Genomic DNA, 25,145 nt, shown 5'->3' with positions numbered 1-25,145 from the left:
ATACCCCATTCAGAATAAGGCCTATTGTGGAAAATCCAAATGGAATATGCTATATGCTATCAAATTCAGAATATTGTCATATTTGGAATAATAGTGGAATATTGGCATGCATGTAATCATATTCACTGTCTCAACAACCCTGTGATCACCTTTAATGTCAAACATCAAGTACATAAAACTGATTTTTTTTTTGGCCACTTGGAAGCAGAGGACTGAGCTGTAAATACATGATGATGAATGTGTTTGCAAAAAATTTCCTATTTACACATTTAGCATACAGCGTCATGAACATTGGAGTTGTGTTTCTGGCTACCTCACGAACGTCAATCCAATATCCGCTCTCCTTTTAGCTCTGTTTTTGGTCTCCACCAACTCCTGAGGGAAATATCTGGTTCATTAACAGCTAAATGATCCACTATATTCACCAGATAGTTGTTAACTTTGAACATTTTTGCAGAAAACAGCTGCCCGCTGCTGGTGGAGAATAGAGTTGATGAAAGTGCCAAAATTGGATCAAAACAGATTTTACAGACCGTAAAACCAAAACAATGAGCTAAAAAATGCTAAAATAGGGCGGACTGCAGATGAAAATTAGAAGGCTAGATAACACGGCAACATTTACAAAAATGTTGAGTAATGTGTGTTACTCAAATATTCATTTGACCCATTAGTAATAAAATACTGGTTAATGCAGCTTTAAAATTTTCTCTCATGTAAATCAACAAATTGATACTTGGAGTCAGTGTATCAACACAAAACTGCCAGGCAAAATGTCACCACATCACTGTGTATGGATTTATCCTGCACCCTTTACATAGCAAACACTGGAGCAAGTTTTAGCATGAAAGGTCACTGATCACATCTCTCAACTATTAATGTGTCTAATCTCATAATTATGTGGCAGAGAGTGCAGAAAATGAGGCACTGTGCTTCATTAACCTGTTGAAGAATTCAATAACATCGTGACTCATTCTAACCCATTTAGATCATGTAGTCATTTTTCTAAACTCTCTGCATGACATCATTAGATATCTTTGGCTGGTGGCGAGCTAAAGCGAAGTTGTCATGCCATCAACGCTGGGTGTAAATATAAAACTTCACTGCATAAATCCAGTGGTTCTCGGTGTGCATTATACTTTTATTTTCTCTGACATAAATATTGCAGTATGAGAACAGCAGGATGAGCTCACTGTTGCCAGTGGCTGCACAAACAAACACAGTTTATTTGTGCAGTAAAAGGTCATTCAAGTTTTTTCTGGGACAATCTGGTACAAACTAAGTTACATTATTTATATTATGTGTTTTTTTAATCAGATTTTGTGACTATTTTGAAGCATGTATTACTCACAAACACCACTGGCAGACTATGGTAGAAATGGAATATAATCAAAATTATGTTTTCATTAGTGTAAAATCACCTGAACATAAGAATCATTGTGTTTACACGTTCATCCTTAGAATGAGCTCTTTATATCTACAGAGGGAGCAGGTCTTCTTACAATGTGTCCGCCATGTTGCAACGCCCTGTTTAGAGTTTAAACTCTTTTTTGCAAGTTTCACTGCTACCTTAGGTTCTCCAACATGCTTGGATGGGGAAGGTGAGAGGAAAGGTATTCAACTGGTTGCAATCTACCTCACCACTAGATGCCACTAAATTCTACACACTAGACCTTTAATACTGGGACCTTAAATGGAAAAAGACCATTTTTACCATTTATCTGATAAACACTAGCTGGAGGACGTAATGACACAACTCAAACTCAAAGAACCAAAGCTACAACCACCGCTGCAATCAAGTTTCATAGGATCTGGCAACCTTTCCTGCTACATCCACAAAATTGGACAAATTTCCATTATCCTGCATGATTTAACACCCAGAGATATTATTAATGTGTGGGAAAGCTGTAGGCTAGGGCTGATTTGGTTGGTGTGTTGTGTGTGAGTCTGTGTGGGCAGCTTCTCTGTTGATCTGTATTTTGAAATAGTAACAATAGTAAGTGTATTTCATCTTTTGTCTTTGTCTTTTTCAAAGTGTTGTGAAATCTATCCGGACTACATTCATCTGCGGCTTGCAGGACTCACCATCAAGACAAACCAGACTGGCACTGAACCAAGGGTGAAATCTGGTATTGCGCTCTGGGTTTTGTCTTATCTGCTTGCTGTTTACTAACAGTCACAGAGTCCATCACTTGCAGCAGCACTGTTATCTCAGCGACCCAGGCAACACGAGTAGAATGCTAGAGCAGCTGCTTTAGTCTCAGGCCAAAGTGTGTGTCTGTGTGTTTACATGCGTGTGTGTGTTTGAGCCCCGACTCATACAACAACACATAAACAGTGGAGCGTCATGTGCAGGTGAAAATCATCCAAACTGTGCAACTAGTGGAGCTTAATCAATCTTTTCTTGACTGTTCAGGTGCAAAAGAAGTTGACAATTTATTCTGAAAAGTTCAGCTAATAAATATTTTAGTTCTGAGCTGTGTGAACCAAGGCTTTGAAAGATGAACTCTTTAATGGCTCAGAGAAACAGCCTGAAGTCCCAATTTTAAACCTTTGTCTGAGCTAATGTTTTTAAATTTGAAGCCTTTTGTTTTTTTGGGGAATCTATTACAAACTGAAATCGGTCTAAAACTACAATCTAAAAGGAAGTGAAACGCTAAGAAAACTCACAACCAGCATAATTATTGTAATGACAGTGTGGTGCAATGGCCATTTAATTTGAATTTTGCTGCCAACTGCTGCCTAAACCAGTCCAGCAGCAGAAACATTTGTGTCACATTTGCCTCAACTTCTAATCATAAAGCTTTGGCACTGTAGCCTCTTCATGGATACAATTTAATATGAAAAAGATCACCGGAATCTCACCCTGTGGAGGGCGTCATGATGCAGCCTCCACGATCAACGGTCATCCTGCAGCCACAGCCGCGCTCTGGGGTGTCGTGGTTCATGCCAAAATTGTGTCCCAGTTCGTGTGCCAAAGTCACGGCTGCACCCAGTGGGTTCTCAGAGTGGTCCTGTGATGGGAAGAAAAAGGGCACCCTGGACTGTGACAACGTGCTAATTGTGTGTAATCTAGTATGTTCGAAAATGCATGAAATTCAATCAAAGTCACTTAAGCAAGCTCTGAGGAAAAATCAAGCCATACTGAAGCACACAGTCACTTAAAAAGAGAAGAAAGAAAATGCAAAGTTCAAAGAAGACCATTTTTAAGCTGCAGATTCCTAAAACAGTTCAGTAACTGTCAGATCTGCCTCCTCATCCTTCCTCCATTACTCATTCTCCTCATGGAGGCCTGAATTCATCTGCCATCCCATTACCCCTGCAGACCCAATCATACCCGCTGCTTGTGGAGACAGCTACTGCAGTAAGCTCCATGAACCTACCGCTGTATGACTCGCTGCTGCATTGATAAGCGAGACAACTGCCCTTCACCAGGCAGACAGAGACGGAGAGTGACGAGAGAGAGGTGGAAGTCTCGCCTAGTTTTGCAGACAGGTAGAGAGGGAAACTGGGAGGATGAGGCAGACAGAGACAGGGAGGTGGAGAAGGGTGACTGAGAAATTATATATATATGTATGCTAAGGCTAGACTGGAAAACTGAGAATGAATAACCCCATAATCCAGTACACAGACCATCAATTTTTATAATTCCATGTGTGATTTTGTATTTGCATATTCTCATTGATATTGTAACATTAAAGGAATAGTTTTGAGAACTATGCTTATTAAAGTTAGATGAGAAGACTGAATTATGTAGAGTACATACAAAGCAGCCGGATAGCTTGTCTTCACATAAAGAATGGAACGAAGGAGAAACACCTAGTCTGGATTAAAGCTTTAAGGTAGCAAAATCCACTTATTAGCACCTCTTAAATTCACTAATTAACATGTTATATTTTGTTTATTAAGACATGCAAAAACCAAAACACAAAAACATCTGAGCAATGCAGTTACTGGTCCCTCGCCAAAGAAGGAGTCTAGCACATAACACAGTGGAAGACAATGATGTGTCATTTTTACGTTGTACAGATTAAATCAACATGATCTAATTACTGAGCTTTCAGGGTGCTGTACTTTTCAGGCTAGCTATTTCCCCTTGTTTCCAGTCATAAGGTAACTGCCCACTTGCTGTAGCGTCATATTTACTGTGTAGACATGAGAGTATCAATATTCTCATCTAACCACAAATGGAATAAGCATATTTTCTAAAATGTTCAACTGTTTCTTTAATTTCAAACACTTTGCCCTGCCTCTGCGCATATTTTTCACATTCACTCCATGTTTGCCTGTACTAGAAATGTTGGAATTATGGTTCTTCAAAGATATATTGTACATTAACATCTGAGCCTACACTCACACCTCAGGTTCGAAAAGGATAAAAAATGACATAAATAGTGTATTCAAAATCCAGACACAAATATCTGTGCACATTAGCCTAAGTGAAGCCCAGAGAAGCATTTCTCAACCTTACAACAGATAAATGCTGCATAGCAAAGCTGATCGATGTATAACAAACACCCCCAAAGATACTTGCATTTAAACTCTTAATAATGTGCATGATTCAGCACTGCAATTCTGCCAACCCCTGAGAAAGAGGCCGCCCACGCAGCGTATCTTACTGTGGTCTTCAAACGTTCTCTGCCATGTACATGAGAAAATCACATGCTTCCTTTGAAGGCGGGGTCATGTGTCAAGGTTGAGGGCAAGCCAATCTATTTTCTGCTCTGATTAGAGAGCAGTGTCATGAGGAGTTGCACCCTGCCTTTTAACAAGAAAGATGGGAAAACCTTCCTCTGCTTCTGCCATGGTTATCAGTGTGTCACCGTGTGTGTGTGTGTGTGTGTGTGTGTGTGTGTGTGTGTGTGTGTGTGCATGTGTGCAACTCATAGTTGAGTGCTTCCTCACAAAAAAGTGTAATATCATTGTCAGCAGAAATGGATGAAACTCTTGAAAGCCAAAGTCATTACTTTGAAGCAGCTCTAAGCCATTGTTGTGATGGTGAGAATTTGATAGTGTTGGTTACGAGAAATGCTCTGATAGTCTTTCTGATATCTTTTCCAGCCATGTGGGAAAATAACTCCAAGACTAGAAGAATACCCCATAAAAAAGTGGATGTAGTTCGCTGACACAGTTTAAACCTAACCATTCACATATAAAGACGCATGTGAGTTTACTTAAAAAAATAAATAACATTTCGACATGCAAATTGAAAGAACATGTTTACCAAATAGAGGATTTGAGTCTAATTAACACACATGGTAGTGCACGGTTTGAGAAATGGTTCATGTCATCTGACCGCCCTCTAACTGCTTACATGGTCCTTTAATCTCGCGCCAAACCATCTGCCATCTGTAAGTAATGGGGAAGACAAACATCTGGAGGATCCTCAACACAGCCGCGGCCAGCAGAAAACATATCTATTAATGGGGGATGCACATCTGGGCTGGGGCGTAATTGCATTGGGTTGATAAACACTTTGTGAATTGGCATGGGTGTCAAGTGCTAAAGCAGGCAGAGGAGCCCAACAGGCAGGTAATTTACTGCATGTAATGATTTAGCATACCTGAGGTGATGTGCAGCTGTGAGTAAAAAAATGCATTTTGATTCAAATGTGTGACATAAACAATTTATCACATCTCATAAAAATGTAAATGTGGTTTTGTTTAAACTCTGTGGCCTTTGTTTACCCCAGTGCCCCACCAACCCATTTAGAGATGTCAGAGGAAAGCTTGATTGAACGACTGCAAGACTCTGAATTCACCTTACAAGGGCGTGCGTGTCTCCAGTCCAATCCTTCTGAGAGTATATGTCTACATATTCCTTTGTGCACGTGGGTGTTTGTGGTAATGACGGGGACATGAATGCTGAGGGAGTGCCAGCACCAATATCGTTATGTTTAAAAGCATGAATTCCTGCCAGACCTGTCCATGAATGTGCTTCCAGCAAATGTCGAACACCTTTTCTGTGTAAATCACGTCCGGATTGTCTGGCCGGCTGCATCTGCACAATGCTCACGCTGATACAATCAAGCTACACAGAGGAAGAAGAGGGTGGAGGCATGGTGGGAGCAGCGAGGAGGCTTTTACTCACCATGACAATGCCTCCAGACTGTTCAACTGTACACATGCTCATAATGGGCGCCATGCCAATGGTGGTGCCCTGGAAGTAAACCCCACTGCAACAGACAGAAGTAGGGGGAGAAAATTGTTAAAATCTGCACGACCAGCATTTTTTAGCTTGCTACCCACAAAGTCTGAATTCATTATTGCAGTTGGTTTTCCAAAGAATTAATAAGGTTTAGATTAATTCTGTACCAGGTTTAGATCTAGTGTATTAACCTCAAAAACAATTTGGGACACTGTTTAAAACATAAAAAAAATGAATGTGACAATTTCCTAATGTTTTTGACATATATATAATTGAAAATGGTACAAAAACAATATATTTAATATTTCACCTCATCAGCTTCAATGATTTTTCTAAATATATGCTAATTCTGAATTTGATGGCAGCAACTTCGTAAAACCGCTGTCGGTAAACAGTAAGTTTGCAAATGATTGCATTCTGTTTTTATTTAACTTCCAACAGCATCCCAACAATCCAATAAATTTGGAATTGGGGTTGTACATCCAGTAACAAAATTAATGGAAAACAATGGCTGACTGGGTATGAAAAAAAGCAAAATGGTTAGAAATAATATAAAGTATAAATGATTTTGTGGCTAATGGCCCTTTAAGGATCTGTTTTCGTGTACCAGTATGAACATTCATTGTTGCTCTCTGAGCTCAGTTTCTTCTTATAAATTGCATTTCTACCTTATGAGCTGGGCATTGTCGTGAGGCTTCTGGGGCAGCAGTTTGACTTTTCGCCAGTCTAAGAACTCGTGCAGGGTGGTGAAGGGATCCTGGGTGATGGGGCATTTATCAGAGTCACTCCACACCTCCAAACCCACCAGGGCCACCCGGATGTCCAGGGCCCTGTAGAACTGAAGGGGCGAAAGTTCATAAGTGGAGGGAGTTACTGTGAACAGAGGTACAGTTTAGCTTAGATCACATGAATCATCAAAACACTTCCAATGAGATGTGTGAGACACATTATGATAACCCTGAAACCTCTCCTGTGTGCATCAGCACCACAATTTTACCATGATCAGATGCCTTTTTCATGTCTCCGTCCATGCTTTCCTTATGTAAATCCCTCTGCCTACTGTATCTGCGAGCAATAGAGCCGCAGCCTGGCAGAGGTTTTAGACAGACTAAAAGCAGCTGTTTTAGTAGGACATTAATATATCACATAGTCATCCCATTAATCTCTGCTGCCAGCAATATTTCTATTTTAAAAACGTGATTTATCCCTCCCGTGCAAAGGGGAGATGATGTTTTACCTTGTCCACGTAATTGGCTATCTCTGCCAGTCTCTGTTTCACCTTCTCCACATCCCTCCCATGTTTCTGAAACTGAAAACAAAATCGCACATAACTGTGCTGCATTAAGACACAAACGATACTGCAGTTATAGTGATTTTCAGAACTAAACGGCATGAAACAACACAGCCACCCATAATGGCAATAGGTTTTACTGTGTGCTAGGCAGCTTGTCAAGCTGTGGCCATCTGGATGTAGAAAAATCTCCCAGTGTTGGAGAAACGAATGGCATGGCCACAGGGAGCAGGTATATTGGCAGATCTGACAGCCTGCAAAGCTTTGGATCCAAGTCAGACCCTCTTTTTCCAACCTACTGTGCATCCACCTGCATTTGTTGCTGGATTTTAAATCTGAACCTGACAACAAACTTGATCCCTTCCCCTTTTTTTTCCCCATTTCCTTTCTTTCTATTCAGGTTGGTGGCATTAGTAGAGGGCCGCCAAGAGGAAACCCCACAATGAGCTCGTCAGTGCTTATGGGAGACTCCTCTGTTTCCACGCGGCTTTTTCCGGTTTCCTGTCTGGTCCGCTGGGGAATCGTTCAGCACTTCCTGTCAAAACGGAGCCTCTGCCACAAGACCACACTGCCTGTTGCACACTGACCTACTTCTGCAGTCCCAGCAGGACCTGCTCTACTGTTACTACAGCTTACCCAGCTTTTTTCCTACTGTTATCATAAAGGGTTGCTGTGCTTTCAGTTAGTTAGTTTCTGTTATTAAAACACGATGTTTGTGAATGAAGCACAATAGATGCATTACCTCTCTGTTGTCTGCAACAATGATCAGCTCAACGTACTTGGTTGTCTTCTGAGCATGCCTTTTATGCTGAAGTAAAAAAACAGAGATGTTGCATGTTAGAAATGTTTTGAGACTTGCTAAAAAAAGAAAAAAAAAAGGTTTGTCAAGGTTTTTTGTCCACTTGATAACCTTAAAGATTTGGCTACTTTATATTTCAAGCACAAATATCACAGACACAAAATTGATGCACTTCCTGTGGGCCTGCAGTAACAGCCTTGAGATAAAACTTCCAATGCTGCCATACCTAAAAAACCTTCCAGTGCACTTATTCACTGTAAAATACCAATACCAATCCCATATCTGTAAGTAAGTAAGTAAATGTGAAGTTACGCATAGCAGCTGTTTGGCGGCTCATGGGGACAACAGCCAGCCTAGCTTCTGTCCAAAGAAAACAAAACCACCTACCAGCTCCTCTAAAGCTCATTAACTGGTTAAATTTACACATTTTGTTACATTTGGAAATAGCCAGGGTAGATGTCACCCCCCTTCTGCTACGCTAAGCTAATGGAGTGCTAGCTACAGCATCATATTTAGCATCCATCATCTCATTTAACCCATGGCAACAAATTGAATAAGCAAGTTTCCCAAAATGTCAAACCGCAACTAAACCATTTGTAATTTTATCTCATGTTTAAAATTAGCATTGTATAGTTTACAACAGCCAGGACATCACACAAAAGCAAATCACACCGCCATATTAAAAAAAATTTTGCCCCTATGTCCCATCCCTTAAGCTGGAACCGATGCCCTTCTAAAAACACAGAGACCAGATATTACTCAGGGGTCATTAAGTACTGTATGTTGGTAAGTTTCACTTCCTGACTCAAATGTAGTTTTTAATGCTTGGGAATAGTGGCAGATGGATGCTGCACCTGCTTCATGTAAATCATTGGCCAAACCTGCATGCGCCCTCGACTTTGGGCTTTAAGCGCAGATAAAATGTGTCAAGCCCAACACAGCACCCTCTGGGAAGTTATCCAAACCAGTTGGCTTGCCAAATTGTTGCTCAAACGCCCATTTCTCTTTCATCAAGAGAACATTACTCTTCAGAAATGTTTGACAATTAAAAAACAAAATGCTCAAATTGATGGCAATATTGCCGTGCACTGCGATATCCCAAGGTTCTAATACGGGCTTTGCGATAAAAAACAACAGAATACTAATCTCACCCTCGTGTGGAATGATTGGAAGGGGTTTTTGATGTAGTTTTCAGGGGCAACAGAGGACATGTTGAAGCCGTGGCCGCAGTCTCCTGGGGTCAGTCTGAGTTCTTCCACTCGGTAGATGAAGTGGGCACAGTTGTCATGACCAGACACCGGCTCAATGATGAATGTCTTGTTTTCAAGTGCGATGAAGCCTCTGCAGAGACAGCGGCGCAAGTCCAAACACAAAGCTTCAAAGCATAACCAATTTGATTGAATGTGACACCTATTTTCTACAAGCCCACTTACTGATGCCAAATGAAACGCTAAAGCATTTTTTGGTAACATTTTATATTAAGGTACACATATTTATTATTAACTAGTTGCTTATTAGCATGCACATTAATAGCATATTGACTCTTTATTAGTCATGATAAAGCATTTATTAATGCATTATTCTACATGACCATATTCTAAAACTACCAGACCCATGAAGTGTTTTCCCTCAAAAACCTCCCAATTACTGTTCATTGATAGTAAGTAAGGAAGTTGTCCATGAATCTTAATAACTACTTCAGGTTTAAAACTCCTCATGTCTTTATGCACAAAAGTTCTTAATTCACAAACAAGTTCAGTATAATTAGTATATAACCTTCTTCATGTGCACAAATAATAATAATTTTTACCCCAAATCAGACTTTAATGTTCTTTGTCATTAGCTGTTACCGTGTTGATGAAAGGTTGCCATTGGAAAGTAAACATTTTCTGTGTCCGGAAATGTCATCTTGCTGTTTAATTAAGCAGAAGATCACATTGTGTATGTCAATACTTTTTGCTGATTCCCAAATCTTCCAGTTGTGATTGGTCATTAGCAACAGCAAGATGTCAATTACTGCCAAAATGAGCGCAGATATTTACTGGATGCCTCTGTGGACAAAGACAATGAGGTGTGACATTTTCTCCTATTTCTGCAAGTCTGCACACCAACTTACTGACAGCGTGCTTAAGGGGCTTAAGAGCGATGGGCTGCTGTGCAGACTGACTTAAGTAAATATAAACATGGCAATGGCAAATGGCAGTTAAAGGGCAGTGCTGAGATGCTGCTTGAATGCAAAATGATGGCTACTTTCCATACCGAAGGCCTGAGCAGGTGCTGAGGGTGACATCGGAGTTTGGATGTGCCTGCACTTCCCCATGGTAGTAGCAGTTACTCTAAAAGAGATGAATTGTTAATTTAAAAAAGGCTTTACATACTGTAGATGAAAACATTTTATGCCACGAAAGCTTTGCCCACTGGATAAGACAATTAAAAATGCATTATATTTAAAAAGAACAAAAGCTGCTTGTCACAGCTCTTATGTGACATCAAAAGAGCGTAAGAGGACAAGATAGAGTGGAACTGTGCTGATGCTGTCCTTAGTTATGTCCTTTGAAATTAGTAAGCTCTGTCGAGCAGTCGTTACTCCTATCCATCTCCATACAAAGAGGCATTTTTGAAATTAATGCAACCTACACAGTTGAAGGGACAAGCCGGAAAACTGACATGGATGGGAGGTGACAGTAATATGGTAATTGTTTTTCCTTCGTTATTCCACTAGAATGGTCTAGTAGAGGCAAAAGAGGACACTCAAGGCTTCTGTGAAACAATGAAAACACTGTTGTCTGAGCACAAGAAAAGCAGAGGAAGCGACCCTCGTTAAAAGACAATACAGACCTCCATTTACTGTCAGGCAGCAGTCCAGTCCTCTTAAATCAACTGTCATTAGTCACTAAGCTGACCATTTTTCATCCCCAATATTGAACTGCAGGAGGATACTTTGGGGTGAGATTGTTGCAAAAAACAGTCGCTTCCAACAACTTCTGTTTGACAACTATAGTGCAATTTACTGAGCCAGGTGGTGATGAAATGGAGATTCACTACATTAAGTATAAAAATAGAGCAGCATTGCACAAAGGCTTTGTGCTTAGGCTATGCTTGACCTACATTACTTCACCTTTCATATAAGATCCTGGATGTTTAAAGCAGCTAAATGCATTCAAAGTTAAATATTTAGTAATGCGCTCATTTGTAGAAGATTTCCTGAAGCAGATAACAGATAGAATACATCTTAGTTAACCCCCTTAATGTCCATTTTGGAAATAAAGCTCTGTGGGTTTGAAAAATGTCTTTGTAATGACTGACTCACTGTAAAGCTGCTCCTTGTTAAGGGTTTGATTTATCTCTTGATTTACAGTTCCTGCTTAGGTTTATTTTGTGGACGTCAACCTATGTATGCTACAAAAATCATTTTCACAGATTCTTTTGTCTTATCAGATAATTCACAGACCGGAGGAGCTTATTTACAGTACACGTCTTTCCACTGATCCTTGATTAACACATGGCTGATTGCTGAGTTCAGTGACAGCAGGTACTGGAAGTGTGCAGCTGCGTGAAGCTTATCTAAGACAATACAGTATGTCTATTTGACAGCTTGATGCAGTGCTTGTAACATCCTCCCTCTCAAAATTAAAGGTGAGGGAGAGAGTGGAAAACGCTGTTTGCATAACTTTGTAGGAAATAGACATGTCAGTCACTGCCAAATTATCAAACCTCCAAGCTGTAAGTGACCTGTCAAAATGTCCTCGCCGTTCAGGTAAACAGTGATTTCATTCCAACTTACCACATAAGGACAAGAGACTGTTAACTATGTTAAAAAAGGGAGAGAACTCTTTTCAAAGTCTTAGTCTTTGCAATGCCAAAGAAATGTTATCTGTCCTCTACAATGGCTGCTACAAATTACTGTTGCCATGCAGTGAAACCTTCTTTCTACCTAACATGAAATAAAAATACCTTCATCATAGAATGAAGAATCAATTCTGCCTGGATTTTCCCCTGTGAGCCACATGAACTGAATTCAACAAGTGCGTCAGTGAGTGGCCTTCAGAAGTACTTGAAATTCACTTCAAACATCGACATTTTCTTCATTTTCAAGAGAGTAGCAGAAAAAGAAAGACTTTGGTTTAAGCAGCTAGCATTCACGTACATGTAGAATAAAACAAGTAGTCAGGAACAGATCAGCTGCTAAAAGGGGATTCAGTAATAAAATCCTGATGGCAATGTTGGCTTAAAAACAGCCAGCATAAAATACAGCTTATCATCAAGTAGGCCACAGGGTAGACGTACCGTTTAAAATACACACTGTGTCAAACTGTAGTGATTAAAAAAACCAATTGATTTTCATCCTAAATTTGATTTTTAAATAATGCATAAAACACAGTCTAGATCACCATATACTGATCCTGTATAAGTAAAAAAAAAAAAAAACATGTGTGCACATGAACATTTTTAAAGGGTCAGTTTTTACAGCGTGACTGCAGAGCACCACTGCACGTCAACTCGACCATAAATGTCAAAAGCACTCGAGTGCCACCGTACCGTGAAGTTGTGAGCACCGGTGACTGCACTTCCATCCTCCTGGTAATGTGTCTCAGTGTAATGGCTTGCAAAAAGTCCCCTAAGAAGAGAACAAAAAAAAAAAAAAAAAAACAAAAGGAAACACACATCAAACACGCTGTGAATCTGAATGGATTTTTTTTTTTAAAAGTCTGTGTTTTAAGACCACTAAGAAGTCTACCCTTAGTTGACTTTTTATGTAGATTCAGTGTTGCTTGTAAGGATTTGGGGGATAATGTGGACGAAGTACTTAGCATTCTGAGGCAAGGAGAGACTTGATTTTCTGTGAATTTATTAGGTGATTTGTACATGTCCTTGAATCCCCTGGCATTCAGCATGACTGAGTAGAATCCCTGCTGAGGTAATTATTTTGTGCATGTGCATTTCTATGTGTGTGTGTGTGTGTGTGGACATATTTTAAACTGTCACTGTATGTGTGTGGGTTTTGCTCCTAAGGCCATAAGCAGATGGACACAGTGAGCCCCACCCCAAGCATTGGCAAGGAGCAGCAGGAACACCCATCTTTTGCAGCTGCATAATCGCACTGACATCAGGCAGGATGATCTCAGGATGTGTGTGAATGTGTGTATGTGTATGTGTATCCGTGTGTCTGTGTATGTATGTATGTATGAGAAAGAGTATTAGCAAGTGAGAACATGGCTTTTTTGTCTACAACTTTGTATGTGACATGATTTTAAGATTCCCCAAAATCTAAAAAAAAAAAAATCATGACACCATGTATTTTAAAATAGCCAATTTAAGGCAGTGTGCTAAGTGAATAACCGTCATGTGAAAACAAAAAGTTTCAGAAAAGTATCACATAGGCTGACTTTTGTTCTCCAAAAAACATCAGATCCATAAAGACAGAAGGGGAGATGGAGAGGATTTAAAAAACTGGAAGGCAGTGTTTGTCCAAATCACAGTGGGAATCATTCATATCCCAAACTGCTCTGCCATCTCACACAGCTTGCATGGACCACAAACCAGAATGAGATGAGAGTGGATGGAGCCAATAATTTTTCATACTTCAGGACCATTTAATATCTTATCTGCATGTTTAAAGTTCATTTTTTTCCTGACCTGTTTAAAAAAGGATCCATCCTCCGTGGCCCTACCCTGACCAAATTTAACTTCATTAAATACTTATTATCACTTTAATGTGCCTTATCATGCCATTAGCAAGCTCTAAACCAAATCCGATAAGCCAGCAGCCAGTAATCACTTTAAAGGGCCCGGTATGTCTCATTAAAAATGGATGACACATCAGAAGGTGCTGTATGCTGGCTGGAAAATCCACAAATATGTTATATTTAACTTGCAGAAGCAGTGTTCGAAAAGTGGCAGTGATAAACAGCCATCTGCCAGTGACATCAACACAATACGATCATGTTTTTGATGAAAGGAGGGCAAAATCAAAATGCTCTGATAGAGGATGTGATTGCAGTAAAGATGGGATTTGTGTCATGTGAGCGGTAATTCCAAGCAAATTCTCCCGTGCTGTGTTTTGGGAGCATGTTTGGAAGATCCAGCTTAGGGCAGCATGGCCCCTGGTGCTATGACACATACTGTATTAAAGCTGCAGATTTTACATGGTGGAATCTGCCTGCAATCAACTGCTTGGCAAGAGCACAGAGTTTATGGGACCATGAATATTTACTGTGTGTTCGAAGAGAGTTTCCTCTGCCCACTCTGACTACCTTTTAGCTCTGTGTTGTGGTATTGTGTGTCGTACACAGCTGAAAGTGACCCTGCTGATGATTAGATGCCCTTGGTTTCCATTTCTCTTCTGCTTTAATGTTTCCCTCTTTGCCCTTTTACTGTCCATGTACAGAGGAATAAACCTGAGCTGTTGGACTGACTGTGAGCCTTTAAAAAACAGGCCTTGGTTTTACTTTCTCCTGAGCGCATTCAAAAAAAAGATATGAGTTTGACATTTTCATTGAGAGCCAGAAATGTCATCCACACTGCACCAAACCCATGTGGGTCATGTTTTTCTACAAAACTGAAAACGACGTAGGAGAATGAGTTTAACTCCGAATTACCCGAATACTTCCATGTGATTATACCTCCTTTCTTAGCAACAACCCACCTCCATCCCTATTTTCGTCGAGAGGAACATGCAGCCAATCAAATGTAATATAGATGGAGAATGGTAGATGAGAATTGGACTGAAAATCACCAGAAACCCAGTGCTGCTTTCGGTTTCTCCATTATAAGAGACAGTTTGTGAAATTAATAAACAGGAAGAGAAATACAGAGCTTCTGATTGACGTGCAAAATGACTTGTTTTTAGCATGCACCTTCCCTCCACGTGAGGAAGATGACCTGCGATGGCCTGTGAACTGATAGTGTGACTCTTTGCTCTTGTGCTTGTTACTTTTCTGATAGAAAAACTTAGCACTTTCCAGAAATATTATATAAATCTCCTGTAATTGCTTGAGTCAATAACCATTGATTCGATGCTCCTAAGTGTGTGTTGTGATTCATTAAACACAGTCTAACATCTAATTAATGTTTCACTAATAGTCACCCAGGTTAATTGTGATGAATGAGGCGCTCTTTAATAGCACCCTGGCAGGCAGAAAATACTGATATTTGTCTTAAAAATAATTTCTTTTTTCAGCATCTAACAAAGTGCTCTTCAGAGTTAATTTAATTTCTCAGAAAATTCATTCATGGCATGAATTATTGATTTTTTCTAAAAGCCAGATGAATAGCTTTCCATATGTAGAGCCAAGTATGTCGTCCATGCTACGATTGTTTTGTATTGTTTGATAATCAGGGGAATGATTTATAACTTGGGAAAGGCTCTGTCGATCTCCTTTTAACCTCCCTGATCCCTGATGCCTCATTCATGATGACATATATATTCCTGTTCCCTTTCCATCTCTTGACATTGGTGGATTGCTGACATATATCCTACACAACAATCAATGAATGAATGACTCTCATAGATATGATGAGCACAATGCAGGCAACAAGCAGACAAGGACACAGCAGAAAAACTCATTACAGTGGACCTTACAAAATCCCGGCTTCCTTATCTGCTGCATGAAAAAATATGACTTTCTGTCATATCTGAAATTATGGCAGATAGAACTGTTGTTGAACCAAATGCATTTTGCTGAGTTCTATTTGAAAAAAACAAATCAAACCCAGCAAACACAGGCTCGCAACAACGGCATAATTGATGAAGCCCAAACTGGATGTGTCACACGTTGTTTACATGAATCAGTGTTTTTAATATCATCCTTTTCTCAGGCATCCGGAGAGTACAATGTTCCGTGCAAATTTAAAGCGCCAAGCCTCATTTACATATATGTGACTCCATGCCTCATGTAATAATTTACCATTACACAAAGCCCCTTGAGCATGAAACCATTTGAGAGAAATGTGGCTCCTCTTGCAGACTCTCTACTTCCTTTGAAGACTGCTAACCAGTGATTTCTTTTAATCCCCTCTACCCCACGAGCCTAACCCTAAGCCTTCCTATAGCTGCTACTTATGGTACTGTATGCCTAACCTGAAAAAGAGCATTCTACAGCAGGACAGAGAGATGAAGAGAAGAAGAGGAACTAAAGAGGTGTGGTTGACAAGTCTAATTCTATTTCCACATTCGGACGCGTTCCAAATTGATTTACATACAGCTCAATGTCCCTTCAGCTTAGGCTTGGCTGTAGCGGGTGCACTGGAGTGTACAAAGCCAGCAAAGCCAGAGAAAACCAGGGAGAGACAGAGATGAAGGTGGGAGGAGTGGAGGGAGCAAAACAGAAAAATCCTGTGAACTGCAGAATTAGAGGAGTGCCTGCCTTCACTCTCCTTCTCTGGCTTTGTAAGAGATTACTTATGCACATTTGTGCTCCACTTGGTAAAGACCACATAACTGGAGGCTGTGGAAAACAGGGAGTCATAAAATGAATCTCTTGGTTATAGGTGTCAATTTTCTCCATGAAATTTAAGGTGTCAAGCAATACTAGCTGCTCTGTGAGACATTACTTAGTCTAAATGCTAAACCTATATCAGCTAAATGCCAACATTAGCATGCTAATATGCTCAAAATGACAATGTTACTATGCTAGCTGTTTAGCAGTGTTTGCCATGCTCACCATCTTAATTAACACATCAACAATGACCAACAATTACCAACAATTATTATTTAGCAGTAGGCACAAGGTTCAGTTTAGTTCACCAAAGGAATTACAGTTCACCCCCTGGAGGACATGAATGTTTGTAAAAAATTATATAGCCTCATAGTGTCAAAAATGGTGCTAGTGGAAAGGTCAGGGGAGCAATAAAAGACAGGCAGATTTATCCTCTGGGAACAATGAATGCACCATTTTTTTGCCAATCCATTACGCAGATGTGGGAATATGAAATCTGCTGGTGGCACTATATGAGTTATCAGGGGATCACCAAAGTCACCAGGATTCTTCCCTTAGGACATGGTGTGTATGTACCAAATTTAATGGTGATCCATCCAATAGCTATTGAGACAATTCCCTCGAAACCAAATATGCTAGCCACATGGTGGTGCTAGAGGTCAGTGGATCCCTAAAGTCAATGGGGTATATCATCTAGGGACAATGAATGTCTGCACAAAATTGCATTGCAACCCATCCTTTACCTGTCAAGATTCTTGAGTCTGGATCAAAGCGGTACGTCGTCACTGTCTCAGTCTCACTGTTGTGTGGCAAAAAGTCACACAAATGAGAGAGCAGGCTAAAATTTTCCAATATAAACACTCTAGCATGCAGCAGCCCAATATCAGACAAGCAGGCTGATGGGCCAAGCCTGTTTAAATATTGACTGACCAAAGCAAAGATGGCTCCTTAATAAGTCAAGATCCCTTCTTGCTTAGATAGAAGTCAAAGAAGAACAGCTCCATCACTTTTAAATCATTCCACAGTGAGTTCACGAAGGCCAAGATGAGGACACTTTTCCCCCCCAAAAATCTCATCATAGGGAAAAGAAACACAGAAAACCAAATTCTGAAACAATAAATAGTCATTTCTACCGAAGCTGTTTTTAGAATTAAAGACCCCAAATGGCCCAGCAGAAACAAATGTACCAGTGACTCAGTCTTCAAGTGGTCAGGCCCACAACTTGTGAAGAGTAAGAGCATTACAACTTGCTTTATAGTTGACATTCGTGTTGAGATCCAAATGAAAACCTGCCTTTTGCCGTTCAATCACCAAGAGGGTACACTCATTCAAACAACGCTCTCTGTCTGTGCCCCTCGCCTCAGGCTTCAAAGCCCCGTGTGTGATGTGGTGCCCACGGCCAGTGAAGTCATCACATCACAGTAAAACAAACCGCTAAGGGAGAAACAAGGCTCTCTGCACTAGAGAGCAGTCGTGAATGATGAATCATGGTATAGTGATGCAGTTAGGGGAAGCTGTCTCGCTCTCACATGCTCTCTAAAATGACCAAAATCACAGGCATTCATCGGAAAATTTAAATACATTTTCCTGTTTGAGCTACATCACTGACCATATGATCTCCTTCATGACTGCTTGACTTGTCACCAATGAAGATTACAGGCCCCATGAAACATAATATATGGGTGTTGACAAAGGTAATAAGGGGACATGATAGCAAGTGACAGTGAGATCACGGAATTTTTCTCCTTGAGGCTTCTGATGGTCAGTGAAAGAATCCCTTAAGGAGGAGATTATATTATATATAGTGTATATATAGAGAGATATTATATATACAGTCCATATTGGACTGTACCACTCTCCCAATCACTTTACAGCACAAAGTGAAAGGTGCCTGTTTAACTGTATAAGATAAAGTCCTTCAGATAACGGTAAATGCAGGATAAATGTTGTATAGCGTGGGCTTGTGCATCAATTGTCAGACATTTTTCTATCATGTGAGTCTCAAGAACTCAGATCACCGGAGTCAGTTTCTTTCCCCTGGGTATGCCTCGTCCCCCTGACATATCTTCTTTACATCTCCAAAGAGTTTTATTTTCTTTCATAGCACGTCTGTGGTAACCTTATCTTTTATGCTTCCAGATATTTCTTATTTTGCCACCCATCGCTTTTTACTGGCGCTGCTTTTTACGACCATACAGTCTTAAAAAGTATTCAGAATTGATATCAGAATGTAGGTAAAAATGCAAGGCTGCAGGTGCAGAACAAGGATTTAAAATGTGTTAGTGTCGAGCCCCAAGCCTTTTGATACTTCTAATGAAAGTACACGTGTGGTGGGTGTCAAACACTGCAATTTGCGCTGAAGCTATATCAATGTGATCATTTCCCTCTGTTGTGAAATAAAGCAATAACTGCAGCTAAAAGCAGTGAGGTACTGCAGAGCTGTTAGAGAATGAACTGTTTCATAGCTGCTGGCCTACAAGTCCGGAATATTTAACACCATAACACGATTCCCACATTAAACATATTTTTCCTCATAACTGTAAAAAGAGCATGATGTCATATTCCCTCTGTGCCCTTTAAAGGGAATAGTTTGTTGAATCTGCAGGAGGGAAAATGCACTCATCTACAGTACAGTTAGAATGAACCCTGAACATGAAGCCAGGCCAACTGTGTAACTTCTCTCTGGGTATGGCCAGCTGCTATAACGCAGCCTGCCCATCTAGTCCAAAATTAGCCGCTGGCATTTGCATCCTCCCCACTTATTGCACCACAGAGGCTGTTTGTTGTAATTAATGCTCCCAGCTTTTGCAGCTAAACATCAGACCGTTGTGAATGTAAAATGTGTGGCTAAAGGAGTGTCTGAATTCTTTATTACTCTAACAAAGCAGCGCAGAATATTTCTAGGCACCAGATGATGACAGTATGAGCTCATAATGGCCTGAGGCAACATCACCACAACTAACAAGCAGTGAACCAGAAACTCTCTATATGGTGAGAAAATGTGTTCTTGATAGAGTGAAGCTACTGACAAATGCAGCATATCTTGCACTTAGGAAAGAATATTCTTCACTTTGAGAGGTTCCACTGATAACTTATCTAGTAAATTAGCAAGCCTATTTTTATTGCCAACAATTGTGTTGAGTAATAAGCAAATGATATTAAACTATTTTGATTTATTTTTATTATTTTCTTCCTTATTATCTGTCCATATTATTTTTTAATCTGTTGACTTATTTTTCTTTTAATCTATTTTTTCTTAATACTATTACATTATGCATTACATAAATAATGTAATATGGGGGGCGTTCAATGTGATTGTCCAGTAGGAGATTTGGTGGACTGTACTGTTGCTGTATCATTGAATATTCATCCTCTATATTACATCATTACTTCTTTTTGGGAAAATACTTTCAGCAATTGAAAGATCTACAGATACTGTGGGTCATCTGCTACAAGAAGCAATAGCAAGGAAGATTTATCACATTAATTATAATTTGATTTTCCGGGGCAGCTAACAATGCCAGTAAGAGTCAAACCTGAAATACACATCTCAAGTGAGCATTATCCTTCAAATACTGGAGGGATACTAGAAGAAGCATCAGTGTTTTCATTTAACCCATTTTAAATTAGCGTTGAGTGAACAGAAAACCTAAACAACATGCCTCCATCTTCTACAGTTAATCACTATAAACAAAATACTGTAAACATATCATACCACAAAATGTATCTTTTGATCAATTTGCTCAAAAGTTGATTATTTGCATGCATGCCAAACAGAAGACAAAAGGCTATTTTGCCTCCTCTAATGTTCCTCTGCATACTGAAGCTGATGTATGGATAACAAGTGTGTGCAGCAGCATCATCAAATCTTCATTAAAAGTTTGTGAGAAAGAAGTATTCTAAACAACCTCTAGAAATAGTTTTCGTATGCTTGCCCACTACTGAGATGAACTGTTTTGGGTTTTTTTTTTTTGTTTTTGCTGCTTCAATATTCCCATCCATAACAAGCTACACACCGGAACTAATGAGTGACTAGGGATCTTCAAGGGAGGTGGCCTATTATTATTCATTGAAAAAGAGTAAACAAATGCATAAATGTTAATGTCAGAGGGTTCCTATCTGTCCAATTAATCTATGGTTGCTCCCCTGGGCAGCCTCATTGTTCAGCCATACTTTTTTTTGCCTTCAGGGGAAATACGCAATTAAGAGCTGAGCGGAAAAAATATTAAAGATGTTTTTTTGTCTTTCGTTTTTTCTTCCCTTGCCTTTTATTTTTGTCTTTATTTTTGACTCTATCATTTCATTCTTGCTGCAAAAAACATTAAGCAACTGGCGCATATCAATCATCTTCTGCTCTCCTGCATTCAGCCATGTCATCCACACATTTGTTCCTTTTTCAAACCCTAAAAGTTGACACACAGACTTCAAACTGTAAGGAGCACTTGTGCTGCATAACAAAACTGATTTAATATAACATGTCGTGGCTTCACTGACTGCGCACATCCCAGACCATCAGCTTTCCAGTCCTAGACCCCATGGAGTATTTCTTCCCCTCCTCTTAAAAAATGTCTCATGCCATTAAACCCACTCTTTACACTTTAACGGATCCTGCACTGATTCCCCAATAAGATAATAGCATACAATCTGTCTTTCTCCACCCCATTACCTTGAAAACATGGTGGAGATGGAAACTTCCACTTGGCTGTGATGTATAATTTTAACATGAGGATCAGGGTGCACAATCTGTCACTGATACTGATGCAGCATAACATGAGACAGAGTTCTGTATCAAGTCAGTTACCCACGGGTAACCTGCAAGGTCAAAAATCTATTTATATAAATTCATGGGCACAGGAATGGGTAAAATTAACTACAGTGTAGAGTAGTGCGTGAGAACAAAAATCTGTATTTTTTTTACCCAGGAGAAATCAGAAATGGTGCAGTATTTTTAGCATCTCATCAAATATTATCAAGCCAAATCAGCCACACAGGTCCTTCTAATTTGAAAGCCTACAACACAGACTTTGACCCCTAAATTCCGACCAAATAATGGTCAGTGGTGTAGACTAAATTGTGGACAATTGTGGACAGAAAACACATCGACAGCTGGAGGAGCACAGGTGTTGCGCCAATTAACAGATATTTTTCCAAGAATGCAACCTTTAAACCATTAGAACATGGAGACAAGGAGTCCACAAGCCACAACCCAGTTGAGGCCTGAAAACATCTTTGGAGACACGCTAAAACTAGCTACATATGATGCTGGACTCCATTAGCAGCCAGTACGAGGGCATCCATGCTCTTCTGGGGGAGCGAAGAGAAAAAAATGCCTGAGTAACCTGAGCACAGAGACTCTGAGACTTTGTTGCATTTGGACAAGACCAGGGCCTTGGAGGCATCCAAAACCGCAACCATTTGCCTGACTGTTGTGTGGTTGGAGCACCTCAGACGTCAGCTGCAACTATTTGACATTGTCATCGCTGAAGAAAAAAATTTAATGGCATCTCTGGCATAAGCTTGCACTGTTCTTGTAGCCCAAACTAAAAAGCCTGAAGCTGCTTGCACACCAGGGTGAAGTGATGAATGTTCACAGTGAAGCAGGATGTCTTGTTAAAGGTACTATATTGTTCCTATAAGAATATTTGTCATTTTCACAATATCTAAACTGCAAAATGAGTAACTTCAGCAATCAAATCTCAATCTTGGCCTTCTTTATAGGCTATCTGAAGGCAAAAAAATCACAACGCACAGATTAGACACTGTTTATTATGCAACTGACGCACTGGTCGTCATTCTCATAACTGTATTAAATTAAGCAATTTTTTTCCTGCAGTATACTAAATATGCAGTTTTAAACTTTCTCACTCGTTATATTTTCTTTTTTGTTTGCCTTTCCTCTAAAAATAGCATTGATCTTGCGTTTCCTTTTTATTCTTTTTCCAAAACTCAAGGAGAAACATGAAAGCCCCCTGCAATATACCCTGGGCCTGTGCCCACCACCAGAGAAGAGAGCCCATCTGCGATCAACAGGAGATGATTTAGTTGATGGGAGGATTCCAGCGATGAAATTTTGCAGCCTCAGGATGAGGTGGCAGCTTACACAGAATTCAAGACACCCAAGGAGGATCCTATTGAGGTTTTGTGTTGGTGGGAGGAGCATGCTGAAATGTTTCCTAACCTGGCGCAGATAGTGGGTGTAGTCAGTAAAAGAGACTTTCCCTTGACTGGATTTTTGGTTCAAGAACGGAGAACAAGAGACTGTGGACGATATTGTTTTTAAGCACAGCTACCTCAAAGGCAATTAAACGCCAGCACAGTGAGTAGCGACACAGGTGGTGATTGATTCTGCCAAATTAGGACGCTTAATTATGATTTGAATTGTGCTGTTTCTACATGTTCCAACTGCTCAACTAAAAATAAAGCACTTTAAAGTTACTGACTGTGTGGCCTATGTGTTCAATCACGGGTCAAGAGACTTATATTAATGGTTAATTCCGGTACTGAGTTGGTACCGGTGCAGGTGAGTTTGCAAAACTGGACTCGTGCAGGACTCTCATGTGAGTCGGCATGGCTGCTGGGTATTGAGCATGAGATGTCAGGAAAAAACCAAAACAGGAAAGTGCTTTTAAGTTATTTGGAGCCCTGACTTTAGTTGAGAAACTTTAAATTTCTGAGATGCCAGCCTCTAAAATACAATACTGCACTACATTTATCTACCCGCTCACATACAAGCATAAGTCAGCTTTATCACTCATGCCGTATTGGTCAGCGGGTAGTGGCCTCTCAATTAAGTCTATAAAAGGATTATAAAAAATGTTACTGATCTTCAAGAGTTCAAGCTTAGACTGCAACTTGAAAATGTGAGGAAACCTTGAAGCATAATTCTGTTTTATTGCAACTTGGCTCTTATTTTTGTAGGTCTGGCCATCATTCTTACTGGTGATAGTAACCTTGTACTCACCAAATTAATTGCAGAGATCTGGGAAAGCAGCAACATCACTAAAAAGAAGTCAGACAAGGCAAGAAACACATGCAGTCTAAAGATCAAATAAAAGAAAACAAAAAAAGGAAGATTAAGTAGACATGCATCACAGTTTTCAGACTGAATTCTGATTCATCTTTGACCTGCTGTATTTGCCCTGGTTGGGCATTCACAGTTTTCCAGTGCAATTAGGGATTATTACATTTCAGATGCGCTTACTTTCAGTTTTACCTCCAAGTAAAGTGGTTTACATGCTTGTTTAGAGCTATCTTACCTGCTCATGGTTTTTTCAAACTTTGCTGAAGCAATGTTGCTTAAACACATTCCACAGTTATAAATACAAACCATAAATGTATGATTTTCTTGTGGATCAGGATTATTTCTGTTCCAAAAGAACATATTTATCACTTTCAGCATACATTAATGTGCTTCTCTGCAGATTTGTTTCTCCAAAAACACAGTTTGTTGCTGCATTTTTGACCATAAAAAAAACAACACTGGCCCCTGTGTTTATACACACAGCCTGTGGATTCATTGTGCTGCTGGCCCTGTGTTGTCAAGTTCAACATGGACCAAGTACAGCAAAAACTTCCCCTCTATCAGTGATGTGACATGATGCACTTCCTCTCTACCTTGTTTTCCAAGGCACATCTGGATTTATTGTGAACACACACTTCCTCTGAGTGTGCGGAGCTATCCTGCGTGTGTGTGTGTGTGTGTGTGCGTGTGTGTGTGTGTGTGTGCATGCATGTAAACACTGCTGACCTTTCAAACTTTCAAATCTCCAACAGCCAGTAAAGCTGTTTCTCAAACATACAGTATGTGTCCTGGTAGAGTTCTGAAAGGCTGCTGGGCACACAGTAAATTATACATGCATGGTGGCAAGTGATTATTATGTTCAGCTGAAATACATATGTGATTTTATAGAGGCAGACTTGATGGATCTGGAACATAAATAACAACGTTGATCTAAAAGGCTGAGGACCAGTGGCATTAGCTCAGGGGCACTCTCAAAAATCCCTATAATCTATGTTATATCACCTGTACCGTCTGATAGCATGGTGAACTATATTGCTGGTATCAACCATATCCAATTAATACCTGTGAGAGAGTGAAACAGCTGCTGAGCTGTGCAGTCTCAGGCAGGAACAGTCCTTATTTCTCTTGGGTCCACTGCAAGTGACCCATTCTGTACCATGCTGAGATATACAGGAGGATGTGAATCACACACAAAGCCACCTCTACTTTGAAAAGGATTTGTCATTAATGTTCTGATATGAAGCTTTTACAGCTAAGGGTTTTGGGAGGTTGTGTGTGAAATGTGATTGTCCACTAATGGCTGTATCCTGCCATTGATAAATGCATGGAAGTGCATTACAATGTACAGTTCATGCATGCATTTTATTATCTTGAGAAATGCATTTATGTAATGTAATTACTCATGTACCACACTCTCCAGGATGTGTTTCCTGCTGATGCAGATAAATGATG

The 25,145-nt window shown here is 40.0% G+C and overlaps 1 protein-coding gene across 1 annotated transcript in view; it reads right to left on the bottom strand.

The window, feature by feature from the left end:
- adam12b (ADAM metallopeptidase domain 12b) overlaps positions 1 to 25,145 on the bottom strand; it is a 78,782-nt gene that overhangs the window by 29,288 nt on the left and 24,349 nt on the right. Inside the window, exons 4-11 of the mRNA XM_041948096.1 lie at positions 12,774 to 12,852; positions 10,494 to 10,570; positions 9,386 to 9,575; positions 8,178 to 8,243; positions 7,382 to 7,453; positions 6,813 to 6,982; positions 6,088 to 6,172; positions 2,863 to 3,011 (exon numbers count right to left, since the gene is read on the bottom strand). Of these exons, the coding sequence (XP_041804030.1) occupies positions 2,863 to 3,011; positions 6,088 to 6,172; positions 6,813 to 6,982; positions 7,382 to 7,453; positions 8,178 to 8,243; positions 9,386 to 9,575; positions 10,494 to 10,570; positions 12,774 to 12,852 (888 nt within the window). The remainder of the gene's footprint in view (positions 1 to 2,862; positions 3,012 to 6,087; positions 6,173 to 6,812; positions 6,983 to 7,381; positions 7,454 to 8,177; positions 8,244 to 9,385; positions 9,576 to 10,493; positions 10,571 to 12,773; positions 12,853 to 25,145) is intronic.

The sequence above is a fragment of the Chelmon rostratus genome, chromosome 11 (assembly GCF_017976325.1).
Source record: "Chelmon rostratus isolate fCheRos1 chromosome 11, fCheRos1.pri, whole genome shotgun sequence".
NCBI lineage: Eukaryota > Metazoa > Chordata > Actinopteri > Chaetodontiformes > Chaetodontidae > Chelmon > Chelmon rostratus.
This window is presented reverse-complemented; position numbering and strand designations above follow the sequence as displayed.